Raw genomic sequence first — 26,262 nt, 5'->3', positions numbered from 1 at the left:
TGTCAAGGGCAGGTCTGCAGGAGAACACAGCAGTGGGGTATATGGTGTTAGCAAGGTGTTTGCTAGTCTGCTTTGGGAAGGGACTTGGAGCCACTTTTGAATACTCTTGCCCAGGCTAGGTTGGATAGGGCGAGTCTGCAGGTGGACACAGGGCCAGGACACACTGTTAGCAAGCTAGGTGGAGAGTGTTTGTGCTGCACTGGTTCCTACAGGTGTCTGTTTTTCTAGGCTGGGAGGCGGGGGAGGGAAATGTGGAGCTCTTATGTTGGAGAAATCTCCCAAAGATCCCTGTCCCTCAAACACACACACACACACACACACACACACACACACACACACACCACCACACCCACCACCACCACCACACCCACCACCACACCCACCACCACCACCACACCCGCCGCCACCGCCACCAATTTTTACCCCAGGCAGTTTTTCAAACTGCTGCTTCTATGCTATACCTCCATGGCACTATTTGTTTCTTTCAGCATGGGGACTCTACCCTTCCAGCCCTCCCAGACCCCAGCCTGCTGATATTTAAAGTTTCAGGTGGTAAGCCCCACTGATTGTAAGAACTTACGGAGTTGGGTCCCTCGGGTTTTCAAAGCCAAATGTTAAAGGGATTTATCTTCCCATTGCAGGTCCCCAAGCCTAGAGTTCTGGCATGGAGTGTGCTCTTCTCCCTTCTCCATGCCCACAGTGTCCTTCACTCCTGCAGACAATCCCGCTAATCACTGTGGCTCCCAACTGCATCTCTCCCTTTCCTACCCTCTTCTATGGGGCCTGTTCTGCTAGTCTTCAGGTCATTTTCTGGATTAGTTACACTGATGTATGTGTTATCTAGTTGTATCCATAGGACGAAGTGAGCTTAGAATCCTCCTCCTTCATCTTCCTGGGAACTACCCCCATGTCTTTTAACTCTTTGTATTAGAGTTTTAGTAATTTACCCACCATAATTGGAACATTAGAGTGTTCTGAATTTAACTATATGTTTACCTTTACCAATGAGCTTGAAACTTTCATATGTTTTCCTGTTACTATTTAACATTTTTAAAAATCAGCTTAAAGAATTCCTTTTAAAATTTAGGGTAAGGCCAGTCTAGTGGAGATGAATTCCTTCAGCTTTTCCTTGTCTGGAAAACTCTTTATCCTTTAATTCTGAAGGACAGCTTTGCCAGGAAGAGTATTCTTGGTTGGCAGGCTTTTTTTTTTTTTAATCCATTCAGTATTTTTAATATGTCATGCCATTCTCTTCTTGCCTACAAATTTTCTGTTGATTCTCTCATAAGGGTTTCCTTATACATAAGTAGTTTTTCTCTTGCTGCTTTTAAGACTCTCTGTCTTTGGTTTTTGACAATTATAAAGTGTTTCAGTTTAGATCTCTGGATTCATCATATCTGGAATTCACTAGGCTTCCTGGATCTGGATGTCTGTTTCTTTTCTCAAGTTAAAAAAGCTTTGGGCCATTATTACTTTAAATAAACTTTGTGCTCCTTTCTCTCTTCTCCTTCTGGGACCCCTATAATGTGTATGTTGGTCCTCTTGATGGTGTCCCATTAGTCCCTTAAGCTGGTTTCACCCTTTTAATTTTTTTTTCTTTCTGCTCCTCTAATCGAATTCCACTACCCTTTGGGTCCTCTGATCCTTTCTTCTCTTGGATCTAGTCTGTTGTTGAACCTCTTTGTTGAATTCTCCAGTTCAATTACAGTATTTTCACTCTGTGACTTCTTATGCTCTGTGATTTTTGGTACCTTCTTATATTTTCTGTCTCAGTTGAAATTCTTACTTTGTTCATGCATTGTTCTCCTGACTTGGTAAACATCTTTATGATGTTATTTTGAATTCTTTATGAGGTAAATCACCTGTTACTGTCTCATTAAGGTCTGTTTTTTAGAGTTTCAGCTTATTTTTTTGCATGGAATATATTCCCCTGTTTCTTCATTTTTCTCAATTCTGGGTTGGTTTCAGCCACCTTTCCCAGTCTTGACAGAGTGGTATTGTGTAGGAGATATGCCTTATTGATCATCCGGTTTGTTCTGAATTCCTTATTGTTTTTCAAACCTTTGTGATTGTTCAGCCTTCTTTGTTCTAGGTGGATCCTGGTAGTTGAGGGTATGCCACGATTTGTCAGTATTCCAAAGAGGATCTCAGTCAGCACCTAGGTGCAGACTGTCTAAAGTCTAGACCCTTGGGTAACAGCCAGGAAAGGGTGTAGTTGGGATCCTTACAGGGAGAAACTGAGAGACGGGCTTTATTATTTATTCCCTCAGTGCTGGGCTTACGTTTGTAGGCATGAGAGTGTGCTCCTCTGCCTACTAAGAACTGCTTTGTTTGCCACAGTCCTGCTGGACATATGAATGTAAACCCTGTTGGCTACAGAGTTATGTAGTCCAGAGGCCAGTCCCTTGGGCAACAGCTTCAAAAGCTTGAGTGCTAGATGAGTACAAGCTCCTTTCAAGAAGATACTGGAATTTTTTTTTTTTTTATACTGGAAATTTGAAGCAGACTCTAGGGAAAAAGGTGGAGGAGGTATCTGGTGCTCTGGAGGATCATAATCTCCTAGACATGTGCTAAATTAGAAAACTGACCCTCGGGCAGAAGCTTTTAAAGTACATAAGTAAGACTCTTTCAGGGAAAGACGAAGAGGTGGACTATTTTTCCCAGCTTCTTCTGTGCTGACCCCTGGTAGATAGCCATACCACATTGTGAGCCCATTAGGAACTGTTTTTCTATTTGCTCTAGTCTTATAGGTCTCATGAATAGATTTTTAGAGCTAGGTGTTTTAGCACACATCCCTGAAGTGGTAGTTTTAAAAGTTGGGGTGTTAGAGGTGGGGTCCATACCCTTCACTCCTCAGGGAGAAGCTGGGAGTGAAGTGTTTCATCCACAGAATGGCCCTTTTGTAGGTATTTTCTCATTAACCCAGTGTGTGGCTGTTGCTCAGCTGGCTTCTTTGAGAGGGAATTGCTCCATGACTAGGTGTAGATTGAGTGTGTCTTGGGAGGAATCACTTATGTCATCATCTTGGACTAGAACTTATTCAAATACAGACTTAATTATGTTTACGTTAGAAAGTTCCACCCTTGATGTACCTACAAGTAGGAGCATTTTTCATTAAACAAAATTCCTTTATATTAAAAAAAATTTACACTATTTTCCAAATAGCTCATTGCTGCTGAGTCAGCCCTATTGATTAAGGCAGTTTAGTGTAGAATTTGGAATTAATATCACTACTGCTGCATAGAGATAAAAAGTTTTAATATTAGTTCAAAACTGCCACTAAGTATGAGATTTACATTGCTAGCTAAGACCTTACAAAAAAAAGTTCACTAACAGCTCTGAAGCAATAAATAATTTTATTACAAAACAGAAGTTATTAAAAAGCAAAAAAATTCAAATAATATTTTAGAAATATTTCTAGTTACTAAGCTGAGCACTCAAATTCCTTTTGTAACATACTTGTTATTCACAGTACTAAGGAAAGCTGAATATACATAATCTTTTTTTTTAAGATTTTATTTTATTTTTTTTTTAAGATTGTATTTATTTGACAGAGAGAGATCACAAGCAGGCAGAGAGGCAGGCAGAGAGAGAGGAGGAAGCAGGCTCCCTGCTGAGCAGAGAGCCCGATGCGGGGCTCGATCCCAGGACTCTGAGATCATGACCTGAGCCGAAGGCAGCGGCTTAACCCACTGAGCCACCCAGGCGCCCCTAAGATTTTATTTTTAAGTAATCTCTCCAACCAACATGGGGCTCAAACTCACAACCCTGAGATCAATAATCACGTGCTCCACTGAGCCAGCCAGGCGCCCCTAGACATAATCTTAAAATTATGTTTAGATTGAACACTCTGTGGTTTTTTAGAGACATGAATATACCTAGTGTTCTGGAGATTTACAACAATTATATAAAATTATGTAACTTCACTATTAAAAAATTGACTCAAAATTTAAAGATTCTGCATTGTATATCCTTTGTTATAGTTATCTCTGCTCACTTGTTAATTACTACTACTGAGATAAATAGAATTGGATTGCACTTAATTATTCAGAAGTTTTTGACAGTAATTCTCAAAGTCAATATTAACTGGCTCTAAAGTCTGAACCAAACAATAGTTAAGGAGGATAGAAGAAAAAAAAAGCTAACAAGAGCAGAAGCTGGCATAACTATAACAATTAGAAGTAGCTATAAATAATGGACAACAATTCCATTGACAGCAGCAGTAAATGACAGAGAACAGAAACAGAAGTGAGGGAGAAGAAAGAACAGTGTTTGAGACAACTGATCTTTCCAGCTCACTTCCTGTAATACCCTCACAAATACCCTATCATTTGAGGTTAACCAGAGTAAGGGCAAAGCTTAGACCATTTTCTGAGAGCCCTAAAGATATTACTTTATTATATAATAGTGACCACAACAGTGAAATTCTCCAAGTCTTAATAAGTTGAATTATGTTTAACGTATTCAGTTATACTATATTTCATTATAAAAGCCAAGTATTAAACTGAAAGTTACATGGACTCGATTTAGCTAAGATAGCACAATTCTCAATTATGGCTAGATAACTCTGTGGCTAGAGTTAAAAAATTTCAACTGCACAGAACCCTGTATGTGTTAACTCTATAGCTACTTTATTAATTGTGATTATCAGAATGTAAATACCAGATTTACTACAAAAGTTGGCACTCTAGCCACTTGTAAATAATGTTTACCTAGAGAAAGTAGTCCTGAAATAAGCATGTTAAACTTTCATTTTGTAACGTATTCTGTGGTTATGACAGTTTTAGTAAGCAGAATATTTTTGGAAAGAATAGATACTATCAGATTAAAAGTGACCAATTTAGAAATATATATGTTATGGATACCTATAAGAAACAGAAAATGTATTTGAACAGAAGACTACTAAACATTATTTAACTTAGGTCTCCTCTTCATTTTTTTAGGCTTTATGGTTTTTCAGTATATGCAGTCTCATTCTTGGATTCTAAAGTTGGGTCAGAGGATCCAAATGAAGGACATGGAAAAAATAGTAGAAATGAAAAGTTTAGGGGCACCTGGGTGGCTCAGTGGGCTGGGCCTCCTCTGCCTTGGGCTCAAGTCATGATCTCAGAGTCCTGGAATCGAGCCCTGCGTCAGGCTTTCTGCTCAGCAGAGAGCCTTCTGCCTGCCTCTCTGCCTTCTTGTGATCTCTCTGTCAAATAAATAAAATCTAAAAAAAAAAAAAAGAAAAGAAATGATAAGTTTAATATTTCATAAATCAATCCTTACTAAATCACTTTTTGAAAGGTTTTTCTTTGAGCTTTGCGCAGTGGCAGTATCGTAGCCAATGAGATTTATCCGAGGTACGATTATTGCTAATTGAAAGGTTTTTCTTTGAAAAATTTCTGGTATAATGAAGCTTTCTTGTAATGAAGACATGTGAAGCATAATAGTTAACATAAATTTATTTCCTATTAGAAATTTTAAAGGGAGTAGTTTTTTGTATGTATGTATGTGTGTGTGTGTATATATATAGGTTAGATTAGCAAAATATAGTGTACCATTATACTTTTGAAGAGAAATTTTTAGATGTAAGATTTCAGTCTTAAATAGAAATTGATACTATTATCATTGGCACTTAAAATCGAAAAACATTGGTATAAGGAAAATCGAGTTTTCATGGAATTCCTTAGCATAGTTTTAACATATTTCAAGTGAACATATGTAATTGTCTCAAAATGAAGGGTTTAAACAGAGCTTGGAAAAGTCTCATGGGTTGTTATAAAAGGAATATGTGTTCTGGGCAGAAGGTTGACTTAGAAAATCATGGACTCCCAGAAGACACCTAAGTAACTTTTTCATTTAACAAAAATGTCTAAACACCTACTATGTGCCTATTTTTCTATAGGAATCAGAATTAACCAGATTACAAGCCAAAATTTCTGGACGTGAAAGGGCAGAAGACCTCAAGTTTCTACCAGCCCTGCTTACATCTGCAGCAGAAATTATGCCGGACATTCAAGATCCAAAACTTGCTAAACATTCTCACACAGCTTTTTTCAAGTATAGAAAGCTACGTCGCTCTATTAGTGCCAGCGACCTTAGTTTCAAGACACGTAGTGATGAAGATCTTTCTGAAGAATTACTACAGGACTTAAAAAAAATGCAGTTCGAACAGCCTGCAACATTAGAAGAAAGCCAGAAGGATCTGACTTATACCCAGTCAGACTCATTTAAACCTCTCACGTATGACCCAGAAGATGATAGTTCTGAGAGTAATGACTTCAGTACTCTCAGTGGAATGCTAAGATACATAAACAAGGAAGTGAGATTATTAAAAAAATCTTCTATGCAAACAGGTGCTGGTTTACCTCAGGTATGTAATGTCATACACTCGAAGTTATAATAATTTGTCTCCAGTGAATATCATTTTGTTATTTGTAGGAAAATCCATATATTTCAATGAAGCATGCTATTAAGTGATATACAAATATTGAAAGTTCAAAAAAATCCATTGTAAGTAGGTTTGAAAATTTAGCCTTGACTCTGCTCAGCAGGGAGCCTGCTTCCCCCTCTCTCTCTGCCTGCCTCTCTGCCTACTTGTGATCTCTGTCTGTCAAATAAATAAATAAAATCTTCAAAAAAAAAAAGAAAGAAAATTTAGCTTTGAAAATTAACTTTGATTAAAACAGCCTACACATTTAATTAAATATAATCTATATTTGATTAAAGAACTAAGTCTGCCTCCTTTTAGGGAAGTATTTTGAACTCTAGAATAAAGTTGACCCTTGAATAATGCGGGGGTTAGAAGCACTGACCCCCCTGCCTCCCTCTCCCACCCCAGTACAGCTGAAAATCCGTATATAACTTTTTTTAATTTATTTTTTTATTATGTTAATCACATCATACAGTGATTTTTCCCAAAACTTAACTAGTAATAGCCTGTTAACTGGAAGCCTTACTGGGAAGCTAAGCAGTCAATTTAACACATGGTTTGTATATGTATTATATACTGTATTCTTATAATAAAGGAGGCTAGAGAAAAGAAAATGTTAAGAAAATCATATGAGAAAGTACATTTATAGTACCAGATATTATTGATACTGTAAGTTTATAAATCTTTTTACATTTTATCAGTACATATATCAATACTGTCTTATACAAAACACTGTAGATGTTATATACATAACACTAGATATCAAAAATGAAAAGGTAATGTAAAAAATAAATTCATATTTATTTATAGGTATAATAATTCATGCATTGAAAAGGAAGCAGTAGCAATATGAATGCTTTATGGTAGCTTAGCCTATACACTAATGGATGAATAATAAAATTTTTATGGCAAACAATATTCTAGTCATATTTATAATACAGCACTGGAAACAGTGTTATATTTTCTTAAAAATCACTTACTTGTGATGATGGGCTGTTGTGCACCTTCTTCATTTAATAGAGAGAAGGACACACTGTATGGTGTTATTCTTTGAAAGTGAAGTTATAAAATGGTAAGAAAAAACATTATGGGGGCGCCTGGGTGGCTCAGTGGGTTAAGCCACTGCCTTCGGCTCAGGTCATGATCTCGGAGTCCTGGGATCAAGCCCCGCATCGGGCTCTCTGCTCGGCGGGGAGCCTGCTTCCTCCTCTCTCTCTGCCTGCCTCTCTGCCTGCTTGTGATCTCTCTGTCAAATAAATAAATAAAATCTTTAAAAAAAAAGAAAAGAAAAAAAACATTATGAAGTTTATATTACCTATTACTCACCTTTAATCTATGTAAGGATAGTCTGTCCACTTCCATACAAATCTTGTATCTGATGTTCTATACAATTAGTACTTAGGAGGTGATGACACAGAAATGTCTCACAGTTCTTGTCATACATTACTAGGTTTTCACGTGAAAACACCCATACAAAAGGTAAGGTAATTAACCATGCAGCATGATTATTTGTTAAAGTGGATTATCATAGGGGCACCTGGGTGGCTCAGTGGGTTAAGCCGCTGCCTTCGGCTCAGGTCATGATCTCAGGGTCCTGGAATCGAGTCCCACGTCGGGCTCTCTGCTCAGCAGGGAGCCTGCTTCCCTCTCTCTCTCTCTCTCTGCCTGCCTTTCTGCCTACTTGTGATCTGTCCCTGTCAAATAAATAAAATCTTTAAAAAAAATGGATTATCATAAAAGTCTTCATCTTCGTCTTCTCACTGAGTAAGCTGAGAAAGAGGAGGAGTTGATCTTGTTGTCTGAAGGGTGGCAGAGGCAGAAGGGGTAAGAAGTGGAAGGAGAGGCAGGTACATTTGGTGTAGCTTTATGGAAATACATCACTATTTCTGTGTAATTTTTTTTCTTTTTTCTTTTTTTTTTTCTTTTGCATTTCTTTTTATACGATACCAATCCAACTTCCACCATTTGCTCAGTGATTTTCTTTTTTTTTTTAAAGATTTTATTTATTTATTTGACAGACAGAGATCACAAGTAGGCAGAGAGGCAGGCAGAGAGAGAGAGGAGGAAGCAGGCTTCCCACCGAGCAGAGAGCCCGATGCGGGGCTCGATCCCAGGACCCTGAGATCATGACCTGAGCCGAAGTCAGGGGCTTTAACCCACTGAGCCACCCAGGCGCCCCTGCTCAGTGATTTTCTAATGGTGTTCCAGAACTGTCTGCTGCTGCTGCTTGGCTACCTTGATATTTTTTAGGCCAAACCCATCTCTAAAATTATCAAACCATTCTCTGTTGGCATTAAATTCTCCAGCTTTAGACCCTTCACCTTCAACTCTTTTGATGTAAAGAAATGAGGGAGATGGAATGTCAAGGGAGAGTTTTGTTTTGTTTTGTTTTGTTTTAGAATAAGAGATAAATAGCCTTTGATTGGTTAGAGTGATCTGGTAGACAGGGAAACTGATTATTCAAGAAAGAATAGGAGGTACAAAGTTCTTAAGGTAGGCTAAGAGAGAATACAGCAGAGAACTAGAACTGGCCTTTGATAAAAGAAGAGACAGTTCATGTAATGTAGTGGGAAAGAAAGTGCAATATATGGGTACAGAAACACATGGAGTAGATTTGGTGAGAAGGGAGCAATTTCTTTATCAAATGCCTTTATTTTCTTAGTGAAGGTTTTCTCAGTAACGTTAGGAACTGTGACCGGGTAAGATTCTAGAGGACTAAGAACAGGAAAGGTATGTAAAAATTATCTTGGAAAATGAGAATATATAAAAGGACTAGGGAAGTCTAGTAGGATTGCCAGACAGATAGTTCTGTTGGGTGAAATGGCCCTACAAATACATCTGGCATCTTTTGTCCTCGGTTATATACCAATAACAGGCTCTCCCCAGCATTGTGACAACCAAAAAGAACTACCACCAAATTTTCAGAATGTTCCCCAGGAGGGGAGTATTGCTTTCTTTGAGAACTTCTACTCTATTCCAATGGTCTTAGAGTCCTAGATGTGCAAGTCTATTTCTGGTAAATAGAACTTATTTTATGTAGGATAAACTTGATTAGTACAGTGACATATTGTAATCATGGTAATACATCACATTTACTATATGCCAGCCACTATTTTAAAGATTTTATTTTTAAAGATTTTATTTCCAGTCACTATTTTATTTTAAAAAAGATTTTATTTATCTCACAGGCAGAGATCACAAGTAAGCAGAGAGGCAGGCCGGGGGTGGGGGGGCTGGCTCCCTGTGGAGCAGAGAGGCCGATGCGGGGCTCAATCCCAGGACCCCGGGACCATGACCTGAGCCGACGGCAGAGGCTTTAACCCACTGAGCCACCCAGGCACTCACCAGCCACTATTTTAAATGCTTTTCAGGGGATGCCTGGGTGGCTCAGTTGGTTGAGTGTCTGCCTTCGACTCAGGTCATGATCCCAGAGTCCTGGGATGGAGTCCCATATCAGGCTCCTTGCTCAGCAGGGAGCCTGCTTCTGCCTCTGCCTGCCTCTCTGTCTGCCTGTGCACTCTCTCTTTCTGACAAATAAACAACAACAAAAAAATCTTTAAATGCTTTTCATAGGGGCACCTGGGTGGCTTAGTTGGGTGTCTGACTTGGGCTCAGGTCCTGATCTTAGAGTCCTGGGATCCAGCCCTGCACTGGACTCCCCGTTCAATAAGGGGTCTGCTTCTCCCTCTCTCTCTGCCCCTCTCCCCACTTATATGCTCTCTCTCTCTCTCTCTCAAATAAATGAATAAAATCTTTAAAAAATAAATAAATGCTTTACATAAATTGACTCATTTAATCTTTATTGGTTGGTACTGTTATTACCTTAATAGTTACCAAATGGTTCTTCTATTGTAGTGGGCACTATTACCTATTCTAATGGAAGCCCAGAGCCATATTAAAATATGCAAAATGTTATCTCCAGTTTTTTTTAGAAAATCCAGCCAAAGTTAAATTCTGTTCACATATAGTTTTGTTTATTGCTAGTCATATTCTGAGTTTTAATTGTATAAACCACAATTGCTACTCAACATTAATCTCACCTGGGCCTCATAGCTCATGACTCTCAACTGCATGACCTGTGTTGGCTTAGTTTCATCTTTGATAGAAGGGACTGGTTCTTTGGTTTGCTCAGAATTCCATTCACTACACCTTTGGGACCCATGCTGGGACTGATGCTTGACAAATGCTCATCTGTGGGTTTTATTCAACTTTTGGATGGTCATTACTTGTGTATTAAACCTTAATCTTAAGGGAAAGGTGACTGAAGACATCTTTTTTTTTTTTTTTTAATTTTTATTTATTTGACAGAGAGATCACAAGCAGGCAGAGAGGCAGGCAGAGAGAGAGGAGGAAGCAGGCTCCCCGCTGAGCAGAGAGCCCGATGTGGGGCTCGATCCCAGGACTCTGAGATCATGACCTGAGCCGAAGGCAGCGGCTTAACCCACTGAGCCACCCAGGCGCCCTGAAGACATCTTCTTAATACTTTCTCTGTAGAGGCTCCTTCCCCACTAGCCCTAATAGGTTAGGGGTGTGTTTTGTCTTTAATGGAAGGTGAGAAAATTCAGAGCAAGACTGCTACCATTTTTTTTTTAAAGACTTTATTTGACACAGATAGATCACAAGTAGGCAGAGAGGCAGGAAGAGAGAGAGGGGGAAGCAGGCTCCCTGCAGAGCAGACAGCCCCATGTGGGGCTCGATCCCAGGACTCTGGGATCATGACCTGAGCCGAAGGCATAGGCTTACCCACTGAGCCACCCAGGTGCCCAAGACTGCTACCATTGAAAGAAGCTTTGACTTCCTATAATTTTACTGTCTAACTAACTTGATGGTCATTTATATGTACATTGCATTAATAAATGTAAAAAAAAATGACATATAAAATTGGGTTGTAGAACCTTGATCTATAGGCCATGTCTGGTCCTTAGTTCATTTCACCCACATGAAAGTATGATATTACATTGGTCTCTGATTGAAAAGCAGAAATGTTAAAACTTTTTTAAGCCAAGGAAAGTATTATCTAAATGAGATGTCATGAAGAAACCACCCAAATATGTCAATCAGATACAAAGATAATTTTTCTGATTAAAGGTGGATTGTATCTGACCTTTATCCAGTTACTTAACCTGTTCATCTCTTTACAGGTCTGCTTATGCAGACTCCAGAACAGCCCTGAATGAACCTTTAAGGAAAATAAGCTTGAGTTTAGGGTGCCAAGGGAAGGGGAGCACCAGTTTTTACTCTAGCTATAATGCTCTTAACCCTTTCACCACCACACTTAAGTGTAGTAGATTTTTTTTGTAATTGTCTTTATCTGCCTTGTTGCAATTTAATGTGCACTGTTAATGTATCTTTTTCTTCGGTATAGTGAGTGACTCAGGTTTAAGTTTGATTTGAAGGCGTCCTCAAGATACTACATTGGTTTCTGATTTATGGTGTGAGTTTCACTTCTCTAGAGAGCAAAACAAGCTGGCATTTAAGTCATGCACTGATCTGTGTTAAGAATCCTTAAGCTCCTTATTTTAAGCAATGGTCAGGTGAGGGGACATCATTGTTGGGCTGTGTTGAGGGTATTAGTTGGGCTTAATCCAGCCCTGCCCCAGAGTGTGCAGTTTTATATATTTTTTAAAGATTTTATTTATCTGAGAGAGAGAGAGAGAGAGAGAACGGGGGTGGGAAGGGAAGGCAGAGGGAGAAACAGACTGCCTGCTGAGTAGAGAGCCCAATGTGGGACTCGATTCCAGGCCCCTGAGATCATGACCTGAGCTGAAGGCAGACACTTAAGCCACTGAGCCACCCATGTGCCCCCACCAAGTGTGCAGTTTTAAAGTCCACTGATACAGCAGAAAAAAACTAGAAATTACTGTGTGAGAAGCGCTTAATAAGTGTTAGCTCTTTTATTTGTGTTGTAGCCCAAATGATTTTCCTAACAGTTAACTCTGTTGCCAGTTCCATTAACAATAAAGCCGCTGACAAAAGCTTCAGAAGTCACAAAAAATTACACATGCACAAAATTTTGAACACATTATCAAAGGAGTTCAGAGATAAAGTTAAAAACTCCTGTTTTAGATTTGAATGGTGGAATACTGTGCTGTGAATTTGATTGATTGGCTAATTCACAGTTTATTAGGAAGTTACAAGAAGTATTATTTGTATCCATCTTATTTCCAAAAAGGAGAAATACTTAACAAATGTGGTCCATATGCCATGCAATAAGATGAAAAATAAGAACTGAGAAAGTCAGCTACTGAAAACAGAGCTGAAAGAAACAAGGCAAAGAAAGACTATAGGTAATACCTAAGGACATGGTAACATTTTCAAATCCCTGACTTAAGTAGGACAAAAGTATTTGACCTGTATTTTTAGAATCTCCTGGACCCGGGGCACCTGGGTGGCCCCATGAGTTGAACGTCCAACTCTTGATTTCAGCTCAGTCGTGATCTTAGGGTTGTGAAATCAGGTCCTGCGTCAGGCTCTGTGCAGGGCGCGGAGCCTGCTTGAGATTCTTTTTCCCCGACTCTCTCTTCCTCTACACCTCCCCCTGTTCTCTTTCTCTCCCTCTTAAAAAAGAAAAATCTCCCGGGCCTTTTTTCTATATTTCTCTACTTCTCTATGTTGTGCTGTTTCTTTGTGCACACGGTTCTTCCTTGTCATTTCCCTTCCTGCTCTTACTTCTCTTCTTTTTCACTATTTTCAGGTGACCCTTCAGGTGACCCTTCATCTATCTTCCTTACTGTGCCCTCAAACCATGGTGTGACATCACTGTCTAAATATTTATGTCTCCTGTTTTATAATTATAATTTAATTATATACATATAATTAAATTATAATTTAAATTTATATCAATTTAGTTTGACTTTGCACTCCCTCCCATTGCCCCCCAACCAGAATTACTTGCTTTTTATATTCCATGTGGTCCATTATTGACTTTTTCTGATTCATATTTCTTAATTGAGTAAATACTTCCCACTCTTGCTTCAAGTTACACTCCTGATTATTATAGTGGATATTAATGCTAAATTAATATTTCAAAAGCTAATCTTTTTTTTTTAATTCCAGGGAGAAAATTTATAATTAAATGAAGATGTTGATGTGGAGAAAATGAGATTTTTGGTACTGTGTTTATTACATGTAGCTCATACTTCATAGAAGCTGTTATTTTATTGCTTTTGAATAAATTTTTATTTCAGTATATTTAAAGAAAGTTCTTCTAAACCTTATTCTGTTTGTGAAAGTTAATTCATTACTCATTTTTGGTTTAACTTGCTGCTTTGTTTTTTATCTAAAAATCACTGTTAAAATGCATAATAAGTACATGGACTAATTTATATTTTCAATTATTGTTCTAGTAATATGTTACTTTTAGAATGAGTAAGTAAGAATTTAGAAGTCATTCTGCCCCAGGTTCATAATTATACTAATAATGTCTGGCTTTTGTTGAGTGTCCATCACTGTTCTAAGCACTTTATAGTAACTCATTAACATAACTTATTTTGTGTTCATTTAATGGAGCACAAGCAGGGGAAGCGACATGCAGAGGGAGAGGGAGGAGCAAGCTTCCTGCTGAGCAGGGACCCCCCCCCCCCATGCAGGGCTTAATCCTAGGACCCTGAGATCATGACCTGAGCCAAAGGCAGATGCTTAACCAAAGGAGCCACGCAGGTGCTCCTCACATAATCTGTTTTGTGAGGTATATACTATTATTATTCCTGTTTTACAGGTGGAATTATTTACATAATGACACAAGTATGTGTTCCAAAGAAACTGATTCGTTCTAAGTATCAGGAGATGGACTTTGGGTTAGGGACACATTTTATACATGGCTAGCTTTATGGTAGAATAAAAATACTGCAGCAAAATTAAAATGACATAGTTAAACCTTCAAATTTAAAAATCTCTCTAGGGTTCAAATTTGTTTGCTTTAGACTATATATTTAAAGCATATATAAATGTGTCCTTAGGAATTTTTCTAATATGTAAGCAGCAAAGACATTAATGTTGACAGTACTATTTGAATAATAGTAATTCAGAATTTGTAATTACTTGTCAGGAGTAGAATAAAGTTTATCTTTTTACTGCTACTCACTAGTGACTTGACGTAAGAGTTTAATTACTGATACAGTCTTCTTGGCCAACACCCTTTTTCCCTTTCCCCTGACCTTCTATCATGTGCCTTATGAGCTCTTGTCATGGACTAGTGAACATTACTTAGTCACACTGTACTTCTGACACCTTCATTAATTTAGTTTCCAGTCTGAGCTGGACTCTTAATTTTGACAAACCTTAACCTCTTCCTTTTAGCTTCTGTTCTCTTCCTCTTGACAGGAATGTTAATATTTGTTATTCTTTTCAACTACCCCTTTTACTGCATCTCCTATACTTTCAAGAGGTAACTTAACCACATACTTCATGGGAGATCTTCAGGTCCGATTTCCACCAGTTTCCTTCATCTTTCTAGACCTGCCTATGCCAGCATGCATTCATATTTTCTTCCCTCCCCTCTCATAAAGGCCTATTTCTCTGAAAGGCCAGTCCTTGTACTTGTGCACTAAATTTCATTCTTTCCCTTTGATTCTTAGATTTTACTCTCTTAAATAACCCATGCCTTGTCCTTTATCTTTAATCCTATCCCTTTGGTTTCTCCCATTCCTATAAATATGTTCAAATCCCTTCCCTGGCCTAAACAACAAAAACTAAAACCCCACCTTTATAATACCTACTTCTCAAAAAATACTCTGTATCCTTATAGGGCATACTTATTTTGTTTGACCTTTCCCATATCCCATTGCATTTCATACATATTTGCAATAGGAATAGCCATGTTATACTCCAGTCCATTCACCTCTATCATCCCTGGCTACTGTGGATTAATTCAGGGTTAGACACTTAGGTTAAGGGCCAGAGTCTTGCCTTAGGAATTTTTTTTTTAAAGATTTTATTTATTTATTTGACAGACAGAGATCACAAATAGGTAGAGAGGCAGTCAGAGAAAGAGGGGGAAGCAGGCTCCCTGCTGAGCTGAGCAGAGAGCCCGATGCGGTGGTTTGATCCCAGGACTCCGAGATCATGACCTGAACTGAAGGCAGAGGCTTAACCCACTGAGCCACCCAGGTGCCCCTTGTCTTAGGAATTTTAAAACTCAAACTGCAAACAAACTCCTCTATCTTTTTGAATGCTTGGACTGTAAAATGTTAAACTCCAGAGCTCTTGATAGCCATCTTTCCTACCATGTGGGCCAGAGCAGCAATGCAACTAGTCTGGAGAAAGAAGGAGAGAAAGTGAAACAAACCTACAGAGAAGAACAAGAAAAAGAATAGCTGAAGATCCTGGTGCCACATGCTTTTGAGACTCAGCCACATTATTGACCTTGCCTTCTGAAACATCACAATATTCTTATAGTAAGCCCTTTTACAAAGCTCGTTCGAATTAGATTTCTGTCACTTGCAAGCAAAAAAACACTAACCTATGCACTTTTTTATTTTTTGCCACCAAATTTCTTAGAAAAACCATTCTATATTCCCTATTTTACCCTACTTCCAACCCAATCCTTAACCTAATACAATCTTTTACCACTCTGTTGCCACATCCAGTGTCCTATTTTCATTCTTTGATTTTTGGTAGCATTTGACACTGTTTACCAGTTCTCCTTTGTTATCTCTTGATTTGACTCTAGAACACTGCTAGTCTTTCCTGATTCTCCTTTTAAAAACAAATAGCTAACCTTTACCTAACGCTGTGGGCCAGGCAGGTTTGTAAACTCTTTACAAGTATTACTGTATTTTAATGAGGAACAATTAAGAGGAAGAGCCATAAGGAAATATCTTTCAAGGAAGTCATGCAGCACAGCACTGTAGTACTGTATGATATAGATGTAAAATAAGTTTATTGAGGAAAAGTTTACGGAGTCAGTAGTAGGAGAAAACACACAATCCCACTCTTATCCTCTGCATGCACTGTGTCCAAAGTTCCAGTGGAAAGAAACCCTGCCTCCATAATGTTCTACATTTATTTATTATTGAGGTGGGGTAGGAAATATCTGAGTAGCTATGTACTAATGGAAACTTCTTTGTAAATGAAGTAGCTGTGTTAGAGAGGGGGAACCTTTCTGTTCCTCTGTTGAGCTAACTCAAATTTGTTGATCCAGCTGTCTTCTTTACTAATAAAGTTTGAGAGGACAGGAGTTTGGGGGCTGAATGAGCCTCCATAGCTATCACAATTGTCTGTCATCAGGCAAGTGCTAGTATCGTTCACTGTGCTTTACAGAAGAGAAAACAGACAAATGTTAAGTAATTTTTTTCGTGGTCATGTAGCTTTATAATAGCTGGGATTTGAACTGACTCCAAAGTCCATGCTCTTAACCACTAAAGCCACATTGCCTCTCTATACTGCCTTTTACTTCTTTGAACATCCATTCTTAGTATTCTTATATGCCTACTCTAAAATATTGGGATTCCCTAGGTTTCTACCTTTGGTTTCTTACCTCTTCTAAAGGTATATGTTCTTCTTATATCATCTCATCCAGTCCTGTTGCTTCAGTAATAATCTTTATGGTAATAACTTTCAGATCTATATCTCCGTATTTTCCTTGCAACAGATCTGTATTTTCAGTTGCCTACCCAGACAGTCCCTAGATGTCATATAGATTTATAAGAAAACTTAAAATTTATTCAAAACTGAACTAATGGCATTTTCTCAAAATTTACCTATCCTGCTTTCCATTTTCCTTTTATTTAGAGGTTTGCTTATTTTCCATCATCATTCACCCAGTTCTTGCCATCAAAGACCATAATCCAGTGGCTGTCAGGTCACTGTTTTCTCTTTATGCAAAACATAGAAATTACACTATTCTGTTTAAGCCATCTAGGCCTGTAAGATCTTGTTATCATGTATTTCATCTATGAAATCTTTCATTCCAGCATCCCTAGTCTCTGACAACAATTTCTTACCCTTTCATCTCTCTCATTCTTTAATCCCTGCTGATATTTTTCCATATTATTAAGAATATATTTCCAGGGCACCTGGGTGACTCGGCTGGGCATCCAACTCTTGATTTCAGTTCAGGTCATGATCTCAGGGTCATGGGATTGAGCCCCAAGTCAGGGCTCCATGCTCAGATGGGGAGTCTGCTTGAGATTCTCTCACTCTCCCTCTGCCCCTCCCCCAACTTGTGCCCTCTCCCTAATAGGTAAAAAAACAACATACTAGTGTTCAACATTTTTTTCTATCATATGGAATCCCATCATAGAGATAATTTACTAATGTAGGTAAGAATGTGGTCTTTGAGTAGGAACCTTTTACATACAGCCGTAATAGAATTATTGGTATTGGTCTTGCCCTCAGGTGCTACACGATTATAAAACCGAACAAAACATGCAAGGCAGTCCTTTTTAGGCATTGAACAACAGGTGGCACAAGACTATAATCCTTAAAAGAAGAGAAACAGTCAAGTTAACCCTACTGTTTGCCCAGGCCTCAGAATGGGCACTTACAACTCTGGTACAGGGAAAGAAAGCCGAGCGGAGTGGTATTCATGCAGAGCTGAGGCAGATATCAGAGTTTGGATGGCTAGAATTTGTGGAGCAGAATACCAGAGATGAGGAAGCTTTATACAGAGGGTAGGCACAGAAGACAGAGTTTGCTGCAAAGGGCAGGCTTTATATGTACAGGATGAAAACCTGCAAGACTAATAGAGAGTGGCTGCTATGAGGCCGAATGGAAATGAGATACCGGAAATTATACACTTCTAGGAACTGTTGGAGCTTCAGCTTGTCCACAGGGGAGGATACTTAGTGAACAATTTGGGCACATAAGGTCACACACTGGGTATAAGGACCAGGCCCCAGAATAAAGGCATACCACAGAACTAAATTAACTATGCCCATAACCTTTGGGTCAAAGTATGTATAAAAAGGGAATTTAGATATCATCTTTAATTGATTGATAATAAAGACACAAAAGTAAAAATTTGTGAAATACAGTTAATTACTTTGTAATTAATTTATAAATAATCTATAAAGAAAAAAAGGTTTAAAATCAGTGGTCTAAATTTCTACCGTAAGAAGCCAGAAGGGAAATAAAGAACAAATTAAACCTGAAGTACATAAGAAAAAGGGGGGAAAATGAACAAAAATCAGTGATGCAGAAAATAGAGAAAATTAATACAGTTAAAAGTTGATTCACTGAAAATATTAATCAAATTATTTGATCTAGGATGGCTGATCAAGACAGAGAATACAAATAACCAATATTTAGAATGAAAGAGGGGCTGGCTATGACAAAAGATCCTACAGATATTTTTTAATATGATCAGGGAATACTAAGAACACCTGAAACTATGAAAACGGAGGAGCGGAAAATTCCCAGATTACTTTATCAGGGCACCATAACAATGATACCAAACTTTAACAAGAATAGCACATAAAAAGAAGATATCCCTTGTGAACATACACTGTAGGTCAGAAAACTATATCCTCAAGCCAAATGTGGCTCGCCTGTCCCTGTTTTTTAAAAATAAAGTTTGAAGGGCACCTGGGTTGCTCAGTCCATTAAGTCACAGACTCTTGATTTCAGTTCAGGTCATGATCTCAGGGTCATGAGATAAAGCCCCACAATGGGCTCTGCACTTGGTGCAGAGTCTGCTTGAGATTCTCTCTCTCCTTTTCTCTTTGCTCCTCACCCTAATAGCGTTATCTCTCTTTCTCTCAAACAAAATAAATGAAGTCTTTAAAAAAAATAAGGTTTGATTTTCTGTTGTCTAGGACTGCTTTTGCATTATAGCAGCAGAACTGAATAGTTGTGACAAAGACTATATGGCCACAAAGTCTAAAGTATCTACTATTTAGACTTTCAACAGAAAGTTTGTAAACCTCTGACACAGACACAGAAATTCTCAACAAAATATTAGCAAGCAAAATCCAGAGATATAAAAGGAAGTTTACATAATTACTAAATGACTCTTGGGGCACCTGGGTGGCTCAGTGGGTTAAGCCTCTGCCTTCAGCTCAAGTCATGACCTCAGGGTCCTGGGATTGAGCCCCTCATTGGGCTCTCTGCTCAGCGGGGAGCCTGCTTCCCCCTCTTTCTCTCTACCTGCCTCTCTGCCTACTTATGATCTCTGTCAAATAAATAAATAAAATCTTAAAAAAATTACTAAATGACTCTTAAGCCAGTAAGTCTGGGTTGGCTTAATATTTAAAAAAAAATGTAATTCACAGAATAAGAGAAATAAAGGGAAGGAACCACAATTATATCAAAAGATGCAGAAAAAGCTTTTAACAAAATGCAAACCCATATATGATAAAGACTCAACAAATTAAGGGATGAAGGAAATATCCTCACCCTGGTAAAGGAAATCTAAGGAGTTAAAAAAAAAAAGGAGCCTCATTCTCTACCTCAGGTATCTTAAAATTAAGTCAGGGTAGATGACACACCTAAACGTAAAAGCTAAAACTATAAAGATTCTAGAAGAAACAAGAGAGTAACTTTATGACCATAGAATAAGTAGAGATGTCTTAGGATCCAAAATGGCACTAAGTATAAAAGAAAAAGCTAGTAAACTGGACTTGATCAAAATTTGAAACTTATCTCAAAGTTACCATTAAGAAAATTAAAAGAGTACATTACAGAGTGACAGTTATTCCTAAAGAACCTACTATAGATAGAAAGTAGAGTTCAGAGCTAAGATAGTGGTATAGTAGGAGGGCCCTAGGCTTGCCTCGGGCCTCAAATACAGCTACATAACTATCAAATCATTCTGAACACTCACGAAATCAGTCTGAGGACTGATAGAACAGACTGAATAACTAGAGGGAGAGAAGAGGCCACTTCAAGGAAGGTAGGAAGTGTTTGGGGAGAAACCAATTGTGGGTGCTGCAGAGAGGACTGAGCCCTGGTCACAGAGAAAGGCCGGGGGGCGGGGGGCAAACAGGGGAATGTTGGAGGAGAACACTTCCCCAAAGCCACTGGCTGGGAAAATGAGAAGGGTTGAGTTTTGTGAGTTTTGCAGCCAGCTGGGCTCAGGACTGGAGTTTGAGAGGTCCCTGGGCTTGGGATAGAGACTGGAGGACACAGCCCCTCTCCTGGAGGGGAAGCCGGCCAACAACCCCTGGGCAGACTGCACAATCTGAAGGGCATCTAAGGAGCACGGGAAGAAACTGTACCTTTTGGGGCACATCTGTGAGAGGGGGCATTGCCTCTCCGGGGACCAAAAAAACAGCAGGCACCATTTCCCTTCCCTGCCCCTTATAGGTCTAGACACACCTACCGAGGGCAGCTAACCAGGACCCTGGCTCTTTAGCCTGCTTGCTTCAAACCCCATGCCCCTGAGTTCTGACGAGACAGCCCCTCTGGAGCAAACCTACAGCAGTGCCAGCATGGCGAAGCCCTTTCCCAGAGGACGGAAGCTCCCCACCACACCAGGTCCCTGAGGTTTGGGATTTGGGATTTTTTTTTAAGATTTTATTTATTTATTTGACAGAGAGCACAAGTAGGCGGAAAGGCAGGCGGGGTAGGGGGGCGGGGAAGCAGGCTCCCCACTGAGCTGAGAGCCCGACGTGGAGCTCGATCCCAGGACCCTGGGATCATGACCCAAGCCAAAGGCAGAGGCTTAACCCACTGAGCCACCCCGGGGACCCGAAGTTTGGGATTTTAAAAAAGTCAGCAAGCTTGGATGAGGTAGAGCCCAGGATGTGCAGTGCTGTGTCAGACAGGTAAGAAACCCAGAGACAACGTGACATCAGTGATCTGAAAAATGCCCATGAACACACAAGGGGAAATTATTCACTCCTTAGAAAGTGCTTCCCTGAGAGCAGTGAGCACGGACTCTCCTCCTCGGAGCAGGCTGGCACCATCCCCCTCCCCCACCCCTCAGCAGAACCAACTTCAGAAAGCAGCAGAGCACCAATACTCGCTGCCTAGCTTGCTCACACCAGGTCCCATCCTCCCCCCCCACCACCACCACCCCGCTCTGCTGGTGTGGCTTTTTTTGGGCAAGCATGCATGAGGACCAGGGCAGTAGGCCCCTTCCCGAGAAGACCAGCACAAAAACCTGCACACACATGTCTACTGACCATAGAGTTCTACAAAACTTCAGCTACAGTGGAAGCAGTATTAGGTCTCTTTCAACAAGCAGACCAGAGCACACCTAATTACAACTTGCCACACTCTGGCCAAGGTCCAAACACTCCCCACTGCAGGCTGTTAGAAACTCTAGAGAGCACTGACCTGAGGCATAGAGCAGCTAAAACACAGCAGCAGAGGGCACACAGCATACCCCAAAGACACTTCCTAGAGTCCCAGGCCCTGGACAGTATATGGCCTCTTCTTCATAAAGCCATTACTCTCAGAAGCAGGAAACCAAACAGGATTTCCTAACACACAGAAGAAGACAGAGACTTAGAATGCCAAGACAGGAATTCATCCCAAAAGAAAGAACAAGAGAAGGTCATAGCCAGGGATCTAACCAAAACAGATATACAGAATATTTAAAACAGTGACCATAAGGATACTAGCTGGGCTGCAGAAAAGCATGGAAGACCCTTACTACAGAGACTAAAAAAGATAAACAACCAGACCAAAATGAAAAATGGATTAACTAAGATTCAAAGCCAGCTGAATGTAATGACTACAAGGACGAAATGACTCTTGTCTGAGGAAAGCATCAGCATCCTAGAGATGAAATGGAAAGCCAGAGCTTTGGCTGAATGCGTTAACATGCCTCTAGTCTTCCAGCCCACTCCTACCTCTAGGTCCTGAGCCTGAGCCTCGGCCTCCAGCCCAGCCGACCCTGCTGCACACCACCTGCCTCACAGCCCACATCCTTCTATCCTGCCCAGTTCTCCTGCCTAATGGGGTTTTCTGTAATTTGGAGTTTTTCCATAAACTGACCCTTATATTAGTAGAGCCTTTAGGAGGTTTTTGTTAGAAACCAAGGATCTCCCTTCACCTCCGAACAGGTTTTTCCCTTAATTGCAACTGAATGTTTTACATACCTTTCCAGTTTACTCAAATTTGTGGATGGCTTTTCCCCCTTTCCTTTTCTATATTCTTAGTCCTATGTTAAATTCACTTCTCAGAAATGGTGAAATGTACACCAGTCAAATAAAATACAAAATAACAACAAAAAGGATGTAATGACAACAAGGATGGGAGAAGGACAGGAATATGTTTCAGGAATGTACTTAGAAGATAGAATTATGGAAAATAATGAAGCTGAAAAAAAAACAATTTGGATCACAAAAGTAGACTTAGGGAACTCAGTGACACTATCAAACATAGCAATATTAGTATCATAGGAGTCCCAGAAGAAGACTGGGAAAAGGGGGCAGAAGGTTTATTTGAAGAAATTATAGTTGAAAACTCTGTAATTGGGGGCACCTGGGTGGCTCAGTGGGTTGAGCCGCTACCTTCGGCTCAGGTCATGATCTCGGAGTCCTGGGATCGAGCCCCGCATCGGGCTCTCTGCTCAGCGGGGAGCCTGCTTCCTCCTCTCTCTGCCTGCCTCTCTGCCTGCTTGTGGTCTCTCTGTCAAATAAATAAATAAAATCTTAAAAAAAAAAAAAAGAAAAGAAAACTTTGTAATTGGAAGAAGGCAACAGACATCCAAATCTAGGAAGCACAGAAAACTCCCATAAAAATCAGTAGCAGGCCAAAAACAAAGATATATTGCAGCTGAATTTGCAAATAAAGAAAAAAATCCTAAAAGCAGCAAGACAAAAGAAGTCCCTATCTTACAAGGAAAACCAGTAAGGTTACCAGCAGATCTCTCCACGGAAACTTCTGGAAAGCCAGAACAATGGCATGATATATTCAATGCACTGGATAGAATAGAATACTCTATTCAGCAAGGCTATCATTCAGGATAGAAGAAGAGATGAAAAGTTTCCCAGACAAACAAAAACTAAAGGAATCCATGACCACTAAACCAGCCCTGCAAGAAATGTTAAAAGGATCTCTTTCAGTGGAAAGACCAAAAGTGACAAAGACCAGAAAGGAACAGGAAAAATCTCCAGAAACAATGACAGAACAAGTAATAAAATGGCACTAAGTACATATCTATCAGTACTCTGAATGTAAATGGACTAAATATTCCAATCAAAAGACACAGAGTGTCAGAATGGATAAAAAACCAAGACCCAGGGGCGCCTGGGTGGCTCAGTGGGTTAAAGCCTCTGCCTTCGGCTCGGGTCATGATCCCAGGGTCCTAGGAGCGAGCCCTGCATCAGGCTCTCTGCTCAGCGGAGAGCCTGCTTCCCTTCCTCTCTCTCTCTGCCTGCCTCTCTGCCTACTTGTGATCTCTGTCTGTCAAATCAATAAATAAAATCTTTAAAAAAAACAAAAACAAAAACCAAGACCCATCTAGATGCTGCCTACCAGAGACTCATTTGAGACCCAAAGATTTTTGCAGATTGAAGGTGAGGGGATGGAGAAACATTTATCATGTAAACGGACATCAAAAGAAAGCCAGGGTATTCATCCTTTCTGATGGCTGCATAATATTCCTTTGTATATATGGACCATACGAATCTTGGAACACTGAAAAAATAAAGTACAATAAAATAAAAAAAGAATACAAGATAGCATACATATAACAAACAAAGAAAGAAAGAAACCCAGAGTAGCCAAGCTTATATCAAACTTGATTTTAAACCATAGAATGTAACAAGAGATGAAGAAGGGCACTATATCACAATAAGGACTATTCAGCAAGATCTAATAGGGGGAAGAGTTAAGATGGTAGAGGAGTAGGGGACACCACCATTTTCATCCCCCATCTGTGCCGAAAGCCTTTAGGGAACAGAATAATGCCACATAATGCCACATAATGCAATCCAGAGCCACTACACTGAGCCCAGCCCCCTGGCAAGGGAGGAGTATTTTCACAACTATAAAGGCACCTGAGAATCAGTGCAACAGGACCCTCTCCTAGAGGACCAACAAGAACAACTTGCTCAGACCAAGTTTCTGATAATAGAGGGCTGCACAGCTTCAGTTCTTGGGGAAAACAGTATATAGCATTTGTGGGGTCTTTTTCTTAATTTTAATTTTTATATATACATTATACATATTTTTCATTTTGGTTTCCTTTCCTTGTATTTTACTGTAATTTTGTATGTATATAAGTTTTTCTTTCTTTCCTATTTTGGGATCTAGTTTCTTTTAACGAACAGACCAAAATACACACAGGATCTAGTTTATTGTTTTGTTCTGTTTTACTTGTTTGAATTTTTCTTATTCTGTTTTGTTTCTGTTTTCTTCTGGTTTTATTTATTTGTATTTTTCCAGTTTTGTTATTATTTTGTCCTTTCTCTCTCTTTCTTCTGTTCTTTTCTGGACATAATGACACAGAAACTCACCCCAAAAGAGAGAACAGGAGAAGGTAGTCACTGCCAGGGATTTAATCAATATAGATATAAGATGTTGGAACTAGAATTCAAAACAAGAAGTATAAAGATACTAGCTGGGCTTTAAAAAAAAAACACAAAGACGACACTAGAGAATACTGTAGAAATAAAAGAACTAAAATTTAATCAGACTGAAATTAAAAATGCTATTACTAAGATGCAGTAAAAAATGGAGTCTCATCTAAAATAAACAAGGCTAAAGGGTCAGTGTTATAGAAGACAAAATGATGGAGAAGAGGGAAGCTGAGATAAAGAGAGAAAAACTACTACTGGATGATGTAGGGAGACTTCTAGAAAACAGTAATACCATAAAACAAAAGAATATCTGAATAAGAGGAGTTCTAGAGGATGAAGAGAGAGAAGGGGGCAGAAGGTTTAGTTGAATAAATTATAGCTGAGAACTTCCCTAATCTGGGGACAGAAACAGGCATTCTAGTGCAGGAGAACCCCCCCCCTCGAAATCAATAAAAATAGGTCAACACCTTGACACATAAAAGTGAAGATTGCAAATTTCAGAGATGAGAAAATCCTGAAAGCACCTCGGGACAAGGGGCCCTTAACCTATATGGGGAGAAACATAAGGCTGGCAGCAGACCTGTCCATGGACACCTGGCAGGCAAGAAAGGATTGGCATGATATATTGAACATGCTAAGTGGGGAAAATATGGAGCCAAGAATACTTTACCTAGCAAGGCTGTCATTCAGACTAGAAGGAGAGATAAAAAGTTTCCAGGACAAACAAAAACTAAAGGAATTTGTGAAACTAAACCCTGCAAGAAATATTAAAGGGATCCTTTGAGCGAAGAGAGAGCCCAAAAGTAACACCAGACAGGAACAGAGACCATCTACAGAAACAGTGACTTTACAGGTAATACTATGGCACTAAATTCTTATCGTTCAGTAGTTACTCTGAATGTAACTAGACTAAATCCTCCAATCAAAAGACATAAGGTATCAGATTAGGTTAAAAAAAACAAAAACAAAACAAAAACAAGACCCATTGATCTTGGGTCTTGTCTGGAAGAGATTCACTTTATTTTATTTTTTAAATTTTATTTATTTATTTGCTATAATAAAAATACGGAAAGCTTCGTGAATTTGCCTGTCATCCTTGCACAGGACCCATGCTAATCTTCTCTGTATTGTTCCAATTTTAGTATATGTGCTGCCTAAGCAAGAACAAAAGATTCATTTTAAACCCAAAGGAATCTCCAGATAGAAAGTGAGGGGGTGGAGAACAATTTACCATGCTAATGGGCATCAAAAGAAAACCAGAGTAGCAATCGTTATATCAGACAAAGTAGATTTTAAATCAAAGACTGTAACAAGAGATGAGGAAGGACAATATATTATAATAAAAGTGTCTATTCGACAAGAAGATCTAACAATTGTAAATATTTACCCCCTAACTTGGGAGCATCTAAATACATAAAACAATTAACAAAAATA

At 39.3% G+C, this 26,262-nt stretch overlaps 1 protein-coding gene, 1 non-coding gene and 1 pseudogene across 2 annotated transcripts in view; 2 read left to right on the top strand and 1 right to left on the bottom strand.

The window, feature by feature from the left end:
* Positions 1-13,872, top strand: part of CCDC18 (coiled-coil domain containing 18) — a 112,966-nt gene extending 99,094 nt beyond the window's left edge. The window contains 2 exon segments of the mRNA XM_047725455.1: positions 5,888-6,355; positions 13,472-13,872. Coding sequence (XP_047581411.1) covers positions 5,888-6,355; positions 13,472-13,486 — 483 coding nt within the window. The 3' untranslated portion in view covers positions 13,487-13,872.
* Positions 5,298-5,447, top strand: LOC125099410 (uncharacterized; annotated as a pseudogene).
* Positions 13,873-25,887: 12,015 nt separating the features above from the next.
* Positions 25,888-25,990, bottom strand: LOC125099451 (U6 spliceosomal RNA). Its single transcript, XR_007127178.1, has one exon. It is a non-coding gene; the product is annotated as a U6 spliceosomal RNA (small nuclear RNA).
* Between the last annotated feature and the right edge of the window lie 272 nt (positions 25,991-26,262).

This window comes from Lutra lutra, chromosome 4, assembly GCF_902655055.1.
Source record: "Lutra lutra chromosome 4, mLutLut1.2, whole genome shotgun sequence".
In the NCBI taxonomy this organism is placed as follows: domain Eukaryota; kingdom Metazoa; phylum Chordata; class Mammalia; order Carnivora; family Mustelidae; genus Lutra; species Lutra lutra.
Note: the sequence above shows the minus strand (reverse complement) of the source record. Positions and strands in the feature narration are given on the sequence as shown.